Below are 14,610 nucleotides of genomic sequence, written 5' to 3' on the forward strand. Positions count from 1 at the left end.
TGAAAGGGATGTCCCTGACTGAGTTCTGGGATACTGTGAGGTTGTGAGAATGAGCAGCTGAAGAAAAATGCTGTACAGAGAGAGCAGTGGGGAGATTGGGGACTGGGGGCTTCTGGGAGATTGGCTTCAGGTTCAGATCCACTTCATATTTAGCTGAAAAGAAAGAATGAATCCAATTTAATTCAACAAACATTTATTAATTATGTAGGGGAGTGACAGAGTGCAAAGATGGCTTTGGTAACAGTAGGGAGGCTAGTTTGGAAAGGGACCAGCCTGGAAGCAGGGAGCCTGCTTAAGAAGCTATTGCTGGGGCAGCTAGATGGTGCAGTGGATAGAGCACCTGCCTTGGATTCAGGAAGACCTGAGTTCAAACCTTACCTCAGACACTTGACGCTTACTAGCTGTGTGACCTTGGTCAAGTCACTTCACCCCATTGCCTCATCAAAAAAAAAGAAGAAGCTATTGCTGTACTCCAAGTGGGAGGAGATGAGGCTGACATGTGAATGGTAGGAAGAGTAATTATCCTAGGGGAGACAGAGGCATTAACAAGACTTTGCAACTGGGAAAAAGGAAGGAGGGAGAGTAGAGTAGAGACCTCAGGTACTTGGGGGAATTGGGGGGGGGTTCCTGGCCAGATAGAGGCGGGTCAGTGACCACTGGATGCAGCCAAGGCAATGAAGAGCACCCTTCCCTAACTGAGCAGTCACATTCTGGTACTTTAGGGAGCTCAGGTGGGCCACTTCTTGTTAATTACACAGACAGTGGATCTCGCTCCTGTGAAACACTCGCCAAAAGCTTTCATTAACTCCTAGGTATTAGATGGAGGCTTGCTCAATGTTTACCTGCTGGGAAACTGGATCTTAATGTTTAGCAAATAAGGAACTCCTGTCTGGATAAGCGGCCACCTCCAGAAGGACTCAGTTATCTGAAAATCCAGCACGAAGCACCGAGAGAAGCATTGGCTAGGAATCTTCAGTGGACAGTCCACCATGGGAAGAGCCCCAGATTTTGAAGGAGGCTCCAAATTCCCAAAGGACACATTCCCTTTTTTTTTTTAAACAGATTGGGAAGTAGAGATTGGCTATGGCTTATATACCCGTCATGGAACCCCAGAGGAATGGGAGGGAGCTCAGAGGCCTAGAAGCCCTTCAAGGCACCACAAGGCTTCATTTAGAGATAGTCGCTAAGCCCTTGCTGAAAGAGCACCAGGAGGAAGCTTGCTCCCCACTCCCGGCTGGCTCCTCATTCTGGGACAGCTGTGGGAAAGAAGCTTTTCAAGTCTAAATGATTCTCTTTATAGCTCCTCCCTTACTTCTGATTCTGCCTTGATGAAGGTTAGTAACCATGCTCATTAATTCCCAGAGCTGAAATCTCCTTCTCAAATTTAAAACACCTACTATATTCCAGCCACTGTGCTAGGCACTGGTGACACACAGAAAAACTGAAACAGTCTCTGTCCTCAGGAGGCTCCCATTTCTACTGGGGAGAGGAGAGCACAGAACATGTTCCTAGATGTACAGTAGAGGATATAGACAAAATAAACACATCCATTTCCAGGGAAGATACTAAGGAAATTGGAAAGATAATGGTTGGAAAAGATCCAGGGAAATTAAGAGAGCATTTGAAGGTGGCATTTGAGCTAGGAATTTCATAAGGGGAAAACATTCCAGTAGACAGCCTGGGCAAAGGCCCAGGGGCAGGAAATGGAATTCTTTATACAGGGAATGGCAACTAGGCCAATTCATCTGGACCACAGAATTTGGGAGGGGGGCCATGTTGTTCACCTCAAAAGATAGGCTAGAGCAGTTAGTATTTGATTTTGAAGGCAGTGGAGAAATGAAACATTCTTGAGAATAGGAGGGGCATAGACCTGTATGTAAGGGATATCAGTTAGATAGCTCTATTGAGGATGGGAAGAAGTAGGGAGAGCTGGAGGCAAGGAGATCAATTAGAAGGTCATTGCAGTGGTTCAGGCAAAGGGGGGGATGAGGGTCTGAGTTAGGGTGATGGTGGTGTGCATCAAGAGGAAGGAGATTAGGCAGATATGAGTGACAGATTTTGAGGAGGTAGAATCACCGAGACCCAGGAAAGGATTGGGTACTGGGGAAGAGTGAGAGGACTGCACATAGATGGCTATCATGGTAGAGCGGTAGGACATGGTAATGTTGGTAGAAAACTGAAGTTAGGAGCAAGGCTGGTTTTCTGCTGAACGACAAGGAGGCAGGTTGAATAGATGCCCATGGGCCATCCAGGAAGGGATGGCCAGCAGGCAGTGGGAGCTCAGGAGAGACAAGAGGCCTGGGCTGGTGATCTGATAGCTTGATTAGCTTGGCACTAGGCCACCTGGGAAGAAACAAGGGGCCTACCTTCCTGGCTCCTCACAAACCCCATTCCTTCCAAGGGACTGGAAGACTTTTCTCTTCCAAAATACTAGCACTCAGCAAGGTTTCTTCAGACTGTTGGAGAACAAGGGTTGAGAAGGTTTGGGGGAAACTCAATTTGGGTAGCAGCAATTTCATACTGAGTACTATAGTTATTGGTGTAGATCCCTGGTATCATCGAATATGACTAAGGATGTAATGCTAGGTGCGTATATGTGCCTCAGTAATCAGCCTTTTCCACCCATTAGTTCTAAATAAGATCATAAAAGGGGCACAGCCCTGGGGGAGACAAGTTCTAGGCAAAGCATTATTTCCTTTTTTTTTTTTTGGCAATTGAGGTCAAGTGACTTGCCCAGGGTCACACAGTTAGTGTGTCTGAGGCCACATTTGAACTCAGGTCCTCCTGACTCCAGGGCAAGTGCCCTATCCACTGTGCCACCTAGCTGCCCCCTAAGCATTATTTCCATTCCAAAGAAAGGAATCCATTTATTTCAGGATTGCCTCTTAAGGCTGCCTAGTGGCCACTTGGACATCTCTCCTGGGTGTGCACTGAAGCATCACGTTGACTATTAAAAGTTGTCAGATACTTTGATGCCCTAGACACAGTCTAAATTTTTCCCATCTCACCTAATCTGGTGTGCATGGTGCAGCATGTTAGGGGAGGGCCTTAATCAGAGTTCAAGGCCATTTCTCCTATGGAATTTCACCCACATAGGTGGATCTGTTGGAGAAAGTAATGCACAGCTGCCATCTGCACAACCAAACACAAAGACAAAAACAAACCAGATCAGAGTCTATTAAAAGGCTGCCTGGATGGTGGGGAATATGTGGGGGATGTGGGAGCTGGGGCCAGGGTGATTACCAGGGATGGCTGCTCTCTGATCCATTTCAAAGGAGAGGAACTGGCTTATTAGAGGCCTGACTTCACCTAGACCCATTTGTTGGGTCCTTCGGGGAAAAGAACATTTAGGCTAAATATTAGATGCCTACATTCTTATCTCTTCTTTTCAAGAGACAGAGAAAGAAAGAGTGAGTAAAAAAGGAAGAAATAGAAAGTAAACTAAAGCAAACAAAAAGCAACCCAACAGTGTTATCCCACAGGGAGCTTTGCCCCAGCTTCTCTTCTGCTGAGCCTAGTGTACGAGTCACGTATTGCCTCCTCCCCTCCTTCCTTGCAGCTTGATTGAGCATCACAGGAATTTCCCCAGGGAGCTTCATAGAGGTTGTCCAGCTCTGGGTAAGAGTGAGCTGGCCCTTCTTCAAGGATCCCACAGTTCTGTGGGTGTGGAGTTTCTCCTGTGCACATTTAGTGTCTTGCGGATGTGGGAAAGGTACGGTATGATTCAGGCCCCTCTTAGAGAAAAAAATCTAATTGTGCACACCATCCCTAGCCTTCCTTAGGGCCAGTAATGAGAACCACCATGAAGCCTTATATTTCTATGTATCATTGTCATTTGCCAGATCTACATGAGCTCATTGGCTAATATCTAATGGGACTGGCACAAAAACACCAGGGCAGCAGGTTCTGAGCTCCATTTTACATGTGACGAAGTTGAAGTTCCACAAGGTTCGATTGTTTTTGTAGTACCACCCAGCTGGGACAGGTTCCAGGCAGACTCTGTCCCCAGTCTCAGGATTCCACTTCTAGCCATCCTGAACTACAACTCATAGTCAGGAAGGCTTGCAATTGGAATTGTTTTCTTAAGAGTGGTGCTGGGTTGGCCTTGAGCCATCACAGTGGAGAGGTAGGAGGCTGCCTATATTACATACATAAGGAGACCACTGTGAAGGATGGCTATTTAGATGACCTTTTTTATATAAGTGCCTGAATTCTGAATGCCAGAAATTTCAGTGGCCAAGGATGTTGTTTGGAGATGCCCGTGTTACGGTGGTGGTGCCAAGCCTCCAGGGTCTGGTCCCATATGTGCAACGTGACCTTTGTACCTGGTCATGATGGCATGGCTCCCTTGAGACTGTTGGTTCAAGTCTGGTGGGTAGAACAAAGGGGACAATCAGATCAATGACAAGGGACATTGCTGCCCCCTGGAATAAGACCAGCTCCTACGGCTTGGGCCTCACTGGTGGATGAGCCAAATGAGTGGAACAACCAGGTCCATGAGAAAAAGGGACTACAGTCAATTATTCAATCAAATTCACCTGACTTTATTAAGTGCCTGCTGCATGCAAAGCTTGAAGCTGGGCATTAAAGGGACGACTGAAGAGAAATGAAGAAGACTTTCTCCCTGCCCTTGGAGCTGCCAGGATGAAAAGTTAGATGGGCCAGCCAAATCCTTCACAAGGCTGAGATCCCAGACTCACAGAAGCAGAGCTAGAAGGAACCACAGGGTCCTCATGATGTCCTTGTTTCAGGGATGAGGACACAAGATACTGGTGTTCCTGTCCGGGCAGCTCCACTGTGAACGCTGTCCAAAGGCTTCGGTTACCTACGTGCTGGAGGCCTCAGCGCACCTGAGGTTCCAGGGCTCAGGCCCCCAGCAGGGGGTCCTGTGGGTGGGAACGTGGATGTACTCTGCCATCAAAATGGCTCTTCCCGTCTGAAACGCACATTTTCTGAAGCTGTGCCATATGGGATGTTGGATGTTCATATTATGGGAGTAATCTATTTTTAGAAAGTGCAGAATACTCCAGCCCCAAAATAGACGGACTCTATGCCCTTGGAGGCTGGCCTTTAAGGGGGAGAGGAAGCACACCCTGTCCCAGTGTTGAATTTGGAGAGACCCTATTAAAGGCATGACCATTAAAAGCTACGGCTATGTGAGTGTGAGCTGTGTGGATGGAAGCATTCTCCAGCTATAATTCAGAATGCTCATTTCCAGGATCTTACTTCATAATTGTCATAGAGCTTTGCTCCCTCTCTTTCCTGACTCTGTGGATACTCCCGCTTTAGAGAAAGGTGGCTGGCCCTGGTGGAGAAGGCAGGAAGGCTCCTTTAGAGGCCTCTGGGTGACTGCTCTGGGCACCATTGGCTGGTCCCTGGAGCCAGTGGAGGGACATAGAGGTAATCGTGCCTATTGACTCAGCAGAAGCGAAGGAAGCTAAGAATAGGGAAATGTCTCCCTGCACACAGGTCAGCAGATAAGGAAACAGGCTCGGTGGTTAATGTCACATCTGAAACTGGAAGGCCCCTTGCCTCCTGGCCCCTGGCACATCCCCACTCCATAAGGCTGGGCAGCTAGGGGGCATCATGAAGAAGCGATAGAAGGCATTGGGAGTCAGAGAAGACCCGAGTGCAAATCCAGCCTTGGACACTGACAAACCTCATGACAGGATAAATCGCTTCTTGCCCCAGTTTCCTAGGCAGCCTAGGCAGGGCTCCATTACGCTCTCATGCCCACATCATTCCTTTGGATGTGAGAGACACCTTTGAATCCTCTAGATCGATGCAGATGCCCTTGGAGGGGCAGGGAGTGTGTGTGACCCCATTTAACACCTGAGTGGGAATTCTTTGGCAGCCTGCTCTAAGAGCAATTGCAAGAAAAACATGGCTTGATTGAGTAGGAACAGTAAGAAGAAGAGGGGAAAGGGAGGGAAGAAATACTTCTTAAGTGGCTACCATGTACCAGGCACTGTGCTGAGTGTTTTACAAATATCTAATTTAAAGAAGCAGTGGCGGCGGGGGGGGGGGGGGGGGAATCTGAGTGTCTTAGTGGACCCTAAGCTCGAATTGAGTCAACAGTGTGATTCATTGTGGGTTAGGGTAAAGTGTTCCAGACTAAGGAAGTGACTGCCCTGCCGGCCTCTGCCCTAGCCCAGAGTGACTTCTACTGTGAAGTGCCACTGTTTAGAAGGTATATTGATAAACTAGCTAGTATCCAGAGCTGCTGACAACCTGGGCATGAGGAAGGCTCACCACACGAGGATCAGGGAGAAAGCTGAAGATGGGGTGTGTGTGTGTGTGTGTGTGTGTGTGTGTGTGTGTGTGTGTGAGAGAGAGAGAGAGAGAGAGAGATGGCTGTGTTCAAGGACTGTTTGGATTAGGGATTAGATTTGATCCTAGAAGACAGAACTGGGAGAGTGGGTAGCAGCTGTCTGGAAGCCCATTTAGGCCTGACCATGCGAGCTGTCGTCCCAAATGGACTGGACCTTGCCTAATGAGCTTTAAGCAGAGGCTTGGTGGCTCCTGGTTGGTGTTGTCAGAGGGAGGATTCTTGGTTCAGGGCTGGATTTACCTCACTGCCTCCCCTGTCCCCCATTCCCCACCTTGAACCTCTAATTTCCTACTTCCTGGAGGTTGAACCAGGAGGGGGTGAGTGTGCCAAGGGCTGCCTTCACAGCTTTCCAGGTTGGCTGGGGCCATCCTTGAGTAGAGGGACCCCCTCCAGCCTCAGCCCTGGGGGGGATGCCCAGCTGCCCAGGCACACTGAGCTCAGATGGAGGCAGGTGGCTCCTCTGTGACCTAGGAAAGCATTTCTAGAGCTCTTCTGGGATTAGAAATTCTGTTGCTCTCAACACCCTTGTGAGGTAGGGGAAGTATCCTTAACTCCATTTGAAACATGAGGAAATGGAGGCCTGGAGACAGGAGGTTCCCTGTCTTGGCTCACAGAGCTGGCAGGGAGAGCTCCCTGACTATACTCCAAAGCCAGTGGGCTCTTCCCATTCCCTCCCCCCGCCCACCTCTGTCTGAGGTCATGACCTCATCATTGTTTGTTCTCCCCATCTGAGCTCTGTGGACACCCCCCTCAGGCAGTGCTGTGACAGCTGGAGGGAGGGAGGCCCCCAACCAAGCTGGACAGTGCTCTGGCCCCCTACCCACCCTGGCCTCTGCCTCTCCTGCTGCTCATCATCCCTGGGTGCCCCATTGGCCTCGGTCCCTGATGCCACACTTGCACCCATGGCCTTCCTACTTCCTGCACACACTCACCAATAGGGCAACTAAATCCAACTCTTTAGTGGAGGGATCAAGCTCACTGGGAAGAGAACCTGAGCCAGGCTGGGTCTTGTTTTCTCGGAGTGGGCATCCCAGCCCCCAGAGGCCCAATGTGGCATGAAGCCTGTGAGGCAGAGCCTGGCATGGCCCCTGGAACAGTGCCCAGGGCATGCTGGGCATGGCACAGCGCCTGGTACCCCGTGGGCACTGAGTCACTTGCTGTGGAATGTTTATTGGCCTGTGCAGAATTGAGCCAAGAAAGAGCACATCAGTGCTGCCGGCTGACCACTACCAAGAGTAGTCAGAGGCCTGCAGAGAAGGCCGGCTTACAGCTGAGATCTCTTCCTCACTCTCCAAGAGGCTGAAGCTATCCTGGCTAGGATCAGGAGAGGCAGCATGTGCTAGTGGATAGAGGGGCAGAGCTTAGACTCTAAGTCATGAGACCTACAAGACTTCCAGCTGGGTGACCCTTAACTACTCTGGTCCTCAGACAATTAACTCCCTAGGACTTACCTGGGTCCTAGAAGGATTGTTTGATGTTTTTGGTTAGCAGTAGATAGAGCTCTGAGCCTTGAGTCAGTAAGATATTAGCAATGTGACCCTGGGCAAGTCATTAAACTGTCTGCCTTAGTTTCTTCATCTGTCAAATGGAGATCATAATCCACCTACCTCCAGGGCTGTTGTAAGGGTCAAATGAGGTAACAATAGGTGTTATATGAATGTTACCTTGTAGGAATTCCAGCACCTGAAGTTTCTCTCATGATGAAACAGTTCTAGACCCTTTGTGTCTTCATGTGGGAGCTGGAGTGTTGGACCTGGGGTTAGGGAGACCTGGGTTCATATTCGGTCAGAGAACCATAAGGTTTCATGCTTTATAAATTTTTTGTTAAATCCCAACTTGGACATTCACTCTTTCCTGAGACAAGGAATCTGAGAAGCCTCATTTTCCTCATCTTTAAAATGAGGATGATAATGGGCAGCTAGGTGACACAGTAGGTAGAGCCCTGGGCCTGGAGTCAAGAAAACCTGAGTTCACACCCAGCCTCAGACACTTAACTAGCCATGTGACCCTGGGCAAGTCACTTAACCCTGTTTGCCTCAGTTTCCTCATCTGTAAAATGAGCTAGAGAAGGAAATGGGAAATCACTCCAGTATCTTTGCCAAAAAAACTCAAAAATGGGATCACAGAGAGTCAGACATGATTGAAAAGTCTAAACATCAGCAATAGCATCCTTCATATCTACCTTGTTGTGAGGATCAGACGAGAATATCAAAGCATCAGGCCTTGTGAGGATGATATTTCCCCTCCCTCCCCCATGTTGTTTGGAGCAACTCAGAAAGCATTTATGAAGCACCTACTGTATGTGTAGCACCACCGTCATGGGTTCCTGCCTTGCCTGACAGGATCCTTGGGCTGCTAGCAACCTTCGAATAGGCCATCTGGCCTTCCCTCTCCTGAGCAAGAATCCCCTTTCCAGTCTCCCTCCCTGGTGCTCTCCTAGCTACTGCTGGAAGGGGCCATCGGCTGACTCCCAAGGCCGCCCCTTTCTCTCTACTGCTCATGTTTCTTTTTCCTTTTTTCCTGACCTAGAGGTTAATGAATCTTTTCTGTGTTCTCCCCTTTGCTGCTGAGCACAGCAGGGCACCTCCCTTTCCTGGGGGGCTGCTGGTGGAGGCTAGGCTGAAGCCTCGGGACCTTATTTCCCCTGGGGACTTTTCCTCCTCCCCAGTTAAGCACCTCTGCCTCAGCCTACAGGCAAGCCTTTGTTAACCAGAATGCTGGGGGCAGGGCTCTGGCAGCCTGGGCTTCCTGGTTAACTGAGGCCTGTTGGTTGGGCTGACGGGGAGTGGTGTTGGCGTTTGTTTTCTGTTGAATCCATTCTTGGTGTTGAAAGTCTTGGCTCTTACCGAATCTCTTGTCCTGTGGCAGTGGGTGGAATCAGTCTGATGAGGAGGGGCCTCAAGGGTTCCAGCACAAGAATTATGATGTGTTGATACTGCTGTTAAAAGACTGTAATACAGCTTTCTCTAGCATTTTACCACCCACTGTGGGCTTTCCTCAAAGCTACCTGGGAAGGCAGGTCATTATCCCCATTTGATAGGTGAGAATGTACAGTCAGGGAGTCCTGATTCCAAGTCCAGGGCTCTTTGGACGGGTGGTAGAAAGAGCCTAGGTTGAAGAGTAAGGCAAGCCAGGTTTAAGGTAGGCCAATTGATTTGTGTGACTCTAGACAAGTCACCTAACCTCTCCATGCCTCAGTTTCCTCAGCAGTCCCTTCTCAGCCAAAATCTATGATCCTCACATCCTTTTGACACTAATCAGGTGACCCTGGGGATCCGCTTCCTTTGTTCATCTTTTAAATGAGCACAGCGATGTTTCTTCTCCAGCCATCTTCTCTAGGCCACTGTGACTCCTTCCTCAGGGAACCTCCTAACAAGGTCTTCAAAGAATATTCATTTATTAAATGCCTACTGTGTGCCAGGCACTGGATGCTGGGGATACAAGAAGAGGCAAAAGACAGTCCCTGCCCAGCCTCTAGGATCTTATAGTCTAATGAGTGTGCAGGTGGGGAGGCCCCAGGCCCCACAGCCTTGTACCCCTCTCTCTTGTCTGTGGTGCAGAATGTGCTTCCCAGACCAAGCAAAGAGGTTCCCTGAGCCTGGGGGAGATGAGTAGCCTATAGATAGAGACACTGTGAGCTCCTCGACAGGAGAGGTCAGAAATAATGACCCCAGTGAAGGCACTGGAAACAAGAGAGGCTGAGCAGGGCTCCCTGCAGCAGGGGAGGTTTTAGTATTCAAAAGGTGATGTATTGTTTGTGATTCTCCCTCCTAAATGTGGGCTTCCAGGTCAATATGACATCGATCGAGAGCAGGAAGGGCCTTCCGAGGGCTATTGCTCCGGCTGCTTCACTTTGCAGGTGAGGAATAACGCCCAGGGAGCTGCGAGAACTTCCACGACCTCTATCAACTTCGCTAAGCACTTAGTATGTGCCGGGAACTGTGCTAAGCGCAGTAGTGAGGCAGGATTCAAACCCAGGCTCCTCCAGCTCCAAACCCGGGGCTCCACAACACCCCAGGTTAGCCGGGGCCCACAGCTCCTTGGCTTTGGTAAAGGTTGGTTCAGAGGCTTTCTCCTGGCCCCATCACAGAGCCTGTGTCTCACTCCCTTTGAATGAGCCCACATGTGGCTGTGCTTTCCTGGGGGTAGGAAGAATGAATCAGTATTTGGTGGTCCTGAGGCCTGGCTTTGGACAAGCCCCCTCAGGCAGCTGTCTCACTGGCTTTTCACTGATGGTTGGGGCCCAACAGCCACACTAACTGATTCCTGTGTCTGGGAGCCCCTAGAGGAAAGCAGCCGGAAACCTGCCGGGCCCCATGTCGCCTTTGGCATTTAGCTTGGGAAAAAATGAAGCCCCAGTTCCCTGAGTCTCCTTGCAGACTTCCCAGCGTCCTTGGCCAATAAACTGGGCACTGCTGTTAACCCATCCTGCCTGGGCCATGTGCACCCTGGGTCCCATGGCCCAGTGCCCTGCTCTGGCCAGATGTTTCCAAGGATGGGCTGTGTTGTTCACATAAACCGAGGATCCAGAAACAAACAGCAGGTCGGGGGCCACCGTCAGGAGCGGTCTCCATGGATTTCAAGGCACATAATTGGAGTCTCTTGTGTGGCAGTGTACGGTGCGTGGAAAGAAACCTCTTGGGATGATAATGATTCCTCCCCCTCCCCATCTCCGCCCCCATGAGGTTTGGAGCATCTCAGAAGTCATTTGCTGAGTGTAACTGGGATGGACCCTGGCTCCCTGCAAGGGCGGGTCCCCACTGTGCCCAAGCAGTGAGTTTGTGAGTGTGCAGGACCAGGGAGCTGTAGTTAGTAGGGAGCTTGGCAGGGTCTCTGTGTCTTGTGTGCCTTCCTTGAGACACGGGCAGGGGTGGGGGGGGTTGTAGTCAGATGACCGCAGTTGGATCACAGCTGTGTGACCTTGGGTAAGTCACTTGGACTCTGTGGGCTTCAATATCCTCATCTTTAAAATGAGGGTATTGTACTAGAGGGCCTCTGAGGCCCCTCCCGGCTCTAGCTCTAGGACCCTGTGATTTCCCTGGGCCTCAGTTTCCCATCTGTAAAATGATACTGTCAAATTCAGTGGCCTCTAAGATTTGTTCTACCTTTGCCTGCTAGACACCCCCAAAGCCCTGTTTGCATGCCCCCTTCTCCAGGAAGCCTTCCTGGAGCATCTGGTGGTCCCATCTTTCCCCCTGAAACCTCAGGTGGTCCTTGCTTTGCCCTCCCCCCAGCCTTTTTTTTTTTGGTGAATCAATCAGAGTTAAGTGACTTGCCCAGGGTCATACAACTAGTAAGTGTCAAGTGTCTGAGGCCAGATTTGAACTCAGGTCCTCCTGACTCCAAGGCCAGAGCTCTATCCACTTCACCACCTAGCTTCCCCATTTTGCCGCGTTCTAGTAGCTTCATGTGATTGCTGTGGTGACACATTTCCCTTTGAGGCTTCTCCCTCAGAACCCAGCCCAATAGCTGGCATTCAGTAGGCACTCAATCGATGTTGAATTAGTTCATTCACCATCCATGTCCATAAAGACTAAGCTTCTTAGATGAATGAGTAACTAACGCAGTCTACGCAGGTATGCGGGAGTCCTTTAACAAGCATTGGTTGAGGGCCTACTGTGTGCTGGGTCATTGCTAGATGTGAGGAATAGAAAAAACAAAATGTAACTCAAGGGCCCATGGTTGCTAGTGTCCCTCATGCTCCAAAATTAACTTGGGTTTGCTCTCTACATTTAAAAATAATTTGTCTTTGTTCTTACTCTTTTCATCCAATGGAACACATGCTCCCTGAGGACAATGATTGTTTCATTTTTTTCATCTGTGTCCCCAGAACCTAGCTCAGTGCATGGCACATAGTAGGTACTTAATGGATATTGGTGGAATAAATGAAATAGCCTCTGCCCTCAATGAGCTTATACTCTATTGGGAAAGAATGTATGGGGACATATACAGAGCTCTACAGCTAGGGACAGAAGACCTGGACGCCACTTTCTGCTCTCCGTATGAGGCCAGGCGCATCATCTGCAAAATGAGAATTTGGACCTCATGCCTTCTAAGGCCCTTAAGGGTCATCATTTTACAGATAAGGAAACTGAAGGTAAAAGAGGTGAAGGGACTGGCCTGGGTCATGCTGCTAACAGGCCACATCAATTTGACACAAAGTCTAATATGCTCTCCCCTGGGTCACCGGACTGCCGATAGCCATGAACTTGGGATCTCCCTCTTTTCCCAGCTGAAGCTCTATCCATGAGACGGACTTGCTCAGGGTCACACACCTAGTATCTATAGCTGGTTTGGAACTCAGGTCATCCTGATTCTGCCACACAGCTGAGGTGCCCCAGAATATTGGTACTAGAAGGATGTGCTTTTGCGGACCAGATCCTAGGATAATTTTACTTCCTGGTATTCTTTCACCTAAAGCTGTCCTTGAGTCAAAGACTCTGATAAGCATGTTAAACAGCACCAAACACAGACCCCTGTGGCACTCCCCTAGAGACCTCAATCCAATTGATGAATGCCCACCGACTTCACAGGGTGCCCTTTGAGAGGCCAGAGTTTACTTGGATGCTTTTCTGTTGCTTAAAATTGAGCTGGGGTGCCAGTCCCAAGGAGCTCTCTAACTGCCCCAATTGAAACTCTTTTCTTTCCTTCCAGACTAAAATACATGGAATTGGGTTTGTGAAAATCCATGCACCCTGGAACGTTCTGTGCCGAGAGGCTGAATTTTTGAAACTCAAAATGCCCACCAAGAAGGTCAGTGGTTCTCTGTCTATCCATAGCTTCAGGAAAGCTCAGGAGCGCAGGCTGTTGATGTGGGGCTGGGCCGCTTGACAAGATGGCTTGCTGGTCAGTTGCAAGGCCCTCCATGACAGTGGTGACTGGTCTTTTTTCCTTCACCAAAGTATTTTCAGTAACAATGAGAAGATGCCTGGCCTCCCATTGCATCTACTCTTGGAGGGAACAGTTGCAGAGATTTTAAAACTTCCTCCTTGCCTCCCTCTGTCCATTTTGCAGAAAAGAAGCGCAGATCTGAGTCTGGGTCTGGTATTTTGTGGCACACAAAACACCAGCCCAAACTGGGGGAAAAAAAGGCTCAGACACTAAAAGAGATGGCTTTAAAACCCCCTGAAATTGATGGCCAATGAAAATTTGATAAAACTTTGGGCTCCAGGCCTCTGCTGGGGCATCTTTGCCCAATTTATCCTTTTCCTTTTACTCTCATTTCCTACTCGCTGCGCTCCTGAAAGTGGACAGTTATGAAGGGATTTTACAGCCTGTTCCTTACAGTTTGTTTAGCTTGGTTTATTTCTCTGTAGAGACAAGAACCGGAGGTATGAGGGGCCGTTTACATAGCGCTGTCAATCAGGCTGTGCCTTCTTGCATCATCTAACAATCTCGCAGAGAACAGGCATCTCCTTGAATGTGTGAGGAAAGTGCTGGATTTGACGAGCTTGCTGCTTTCTCTCCATCTTCCTCACAGGCCCTTTGGGAAGGTCTGTCTGTCTTAATGTGCACAGCAGGGTCCTGTGGGGCCTGCACTGGACCAGATCAGAAAGGTCAACTCCCATGCAGCCAAATGATACCGGTTCTCTTTCTCCCCCAATCTGCAGATGTACCAGATTCACCAGAGCCGGGGCCTCCTCAAAAAAATTAACTCCGTCCTCCAGAAAATGACAGAACCTATCCAACCCCGGGTGGCTGGCAATAGATCCCAGAGCACAAAGAGACTTTCTTTCACCTTCTCCAGGGAAAAGCAGCACCTGTGAGTACGAACTGAGCCTGCCCAGGCTTCCAGCTTCGGCTTCGCGCTGATCAGACTGCCCGGGGCACCTGGGTATCTCGTCTTTAGAAACTGAAAGGTTCCATGGCTGTTCTGCTGGCCCCACTTATGTCTGGCATGGCTTTTCCGCCAGGAGAGTTTGTAGAGATGTTCAGTGTGGACGTCAGTTAATAAATCACTGTAATTCCAGAAAGGTGGTTTGGTCATCGACGAGTGCCAGGCCCTGCCCTCTGACATCAGAGGTTCAGGGGTTGTGGGGATACAGAGATTGGCTGGCTTGTTGTCCTGGACATGTCCAGCCCATCCTTCGTGCTTGCAATGTTCTCCCTTCTCACCTGCCTCTTGCAATGCCAAGGTTGACTAAAGTGGGGCCTCCTATTCAAAGCTTTTATCAAACCGCCAGCCCTTAGTGCTCCCCTCCCCAGAATATATTACTTGGTATTCTATCCATATAGCTTTTCTATTCACTTTTCCATGTAGACACATAGATGCATGTGTT

At 49.4% G+C, this 14,610-nt stretch overlaps 1 protein-coding gene across 6 annotated transcripts in view; it reads left to right on the forward strand.

Moving 5' to 3' along the window:
• ANO1 (anoctamin 1) overlaps positions 1-14,610 on the forward strand; it is a 186,609-nt gene that overhangs the window by 103,689 nt on the left and 68,310 nt on the right. For all 6 annotated transcript variants that reach the window (XM_020970769.2, XM_020970771.2, XM_020970772.2 and 3 more), the window contains exons 4-5: positions 12,986-13,084; positions 13,942-14,093. In XM_020970769.2, the coding sequence (XP_020826428.1) occupies positions 12,986-13,084; positions 13,942-14,093 (251 nt within the window). The remainder of the gene's footprint in view (positions 1-12,985; positions 13,085-13,941; positions 14,094-14,610) is intronic.

Source organism: Phascolarctos cinereus, unplaced genomic scaffold (genome assembly GCF_003287225.1).
Source record: "Phascolarctos cinereus isolate Bilbo 61053 unplaced genomic scaffold, phaCin_HiC Scaffold_9;HRSCAF=440, whole genome shotgun sequence".
Classification (NCBI taxonomy): Eukaryota; Metazoa; Chordata; class Mammalia; order Diprotodontia; family Phascolarctidae; genus Phascolarctos; species Phascolarctos cinereus.